This window comes from Buceros rhinoceros, unplaced genomic scaffold (assembly GCF_000710305.1).
Source record: "Buceros rhinoceros silvestris isolate BGI_N320 unplaced genomic scaffold, ASM71030v1 scaffold19519, whole genome shotgun sequence".
Taxonomy (NCBI): domain Eukaryota; kingdom Metazoa; phylum Chordata; class Aves; order Bucerotiformes; family Bucerotidae; genus Buceros; species Buceros rhinoceros.
The window spans coordinates 1,985-2,329 of NW_010433511.1; the positions used below are offsets into that span (position 1 = coordinate 1,985).

The following is a 345-nucleotide window of genomic DNA, read 5'->3' on the forward strand; positions in this document are numbered from 1 at the left end:
GGGTGCCCCGGTGCTTTTCACTCCCTGGGAGCCCCATGCCTGGAGGGACCCGTGGGGCTGGCATCTGCACGGACAGCGGGCACTGCCATCCCTCCTGCCCGTGTCCAGCCCCGAGGGCACGTCCTGTGGGGGGCACAGGGGACCCCAGGCCACCACGGAGATGCGGCACTGACCTGCCCTGTGTCGGCTCTGCAGAAGTCACCGACCCCGCCAGCATCAAGGCGGCTGCAGCCAAAGTCGAGGAGCACCTGGGGGGCTCGGGCCTGAACCTCCTCATCAACAACGCCGGAATGGCAAAGCTCAACCCGCTCGATAACGAGACGCTGGGGCACATGAGCGAGGGGT

General features: G+C 67.8%; 1 protein-coding gene across 1 annotated transcript in view; it reads left to right on the top strand.

The window, feature by feature from the left end:
- LOC104500494 (11-cis retinol dehydrogenase-like) overlaps positions 1 to 345 on the top strand; it is a gene marked incomplete at its 3' end in the record, with an annotated part of 1,274 nt that overhangs the window by 742 nt on the left and 187 nt on the right. The window contains exon 3 of the mRNA XM_010144148.1: positions 196 to 343. Within this exon, the coding sequence (XP_010142450.1) occupies positions 196 to 343 (148 nt within the window). The remainder of the gene's footprint in view (positions 1 to 195; positions 344 to 345) is intronic.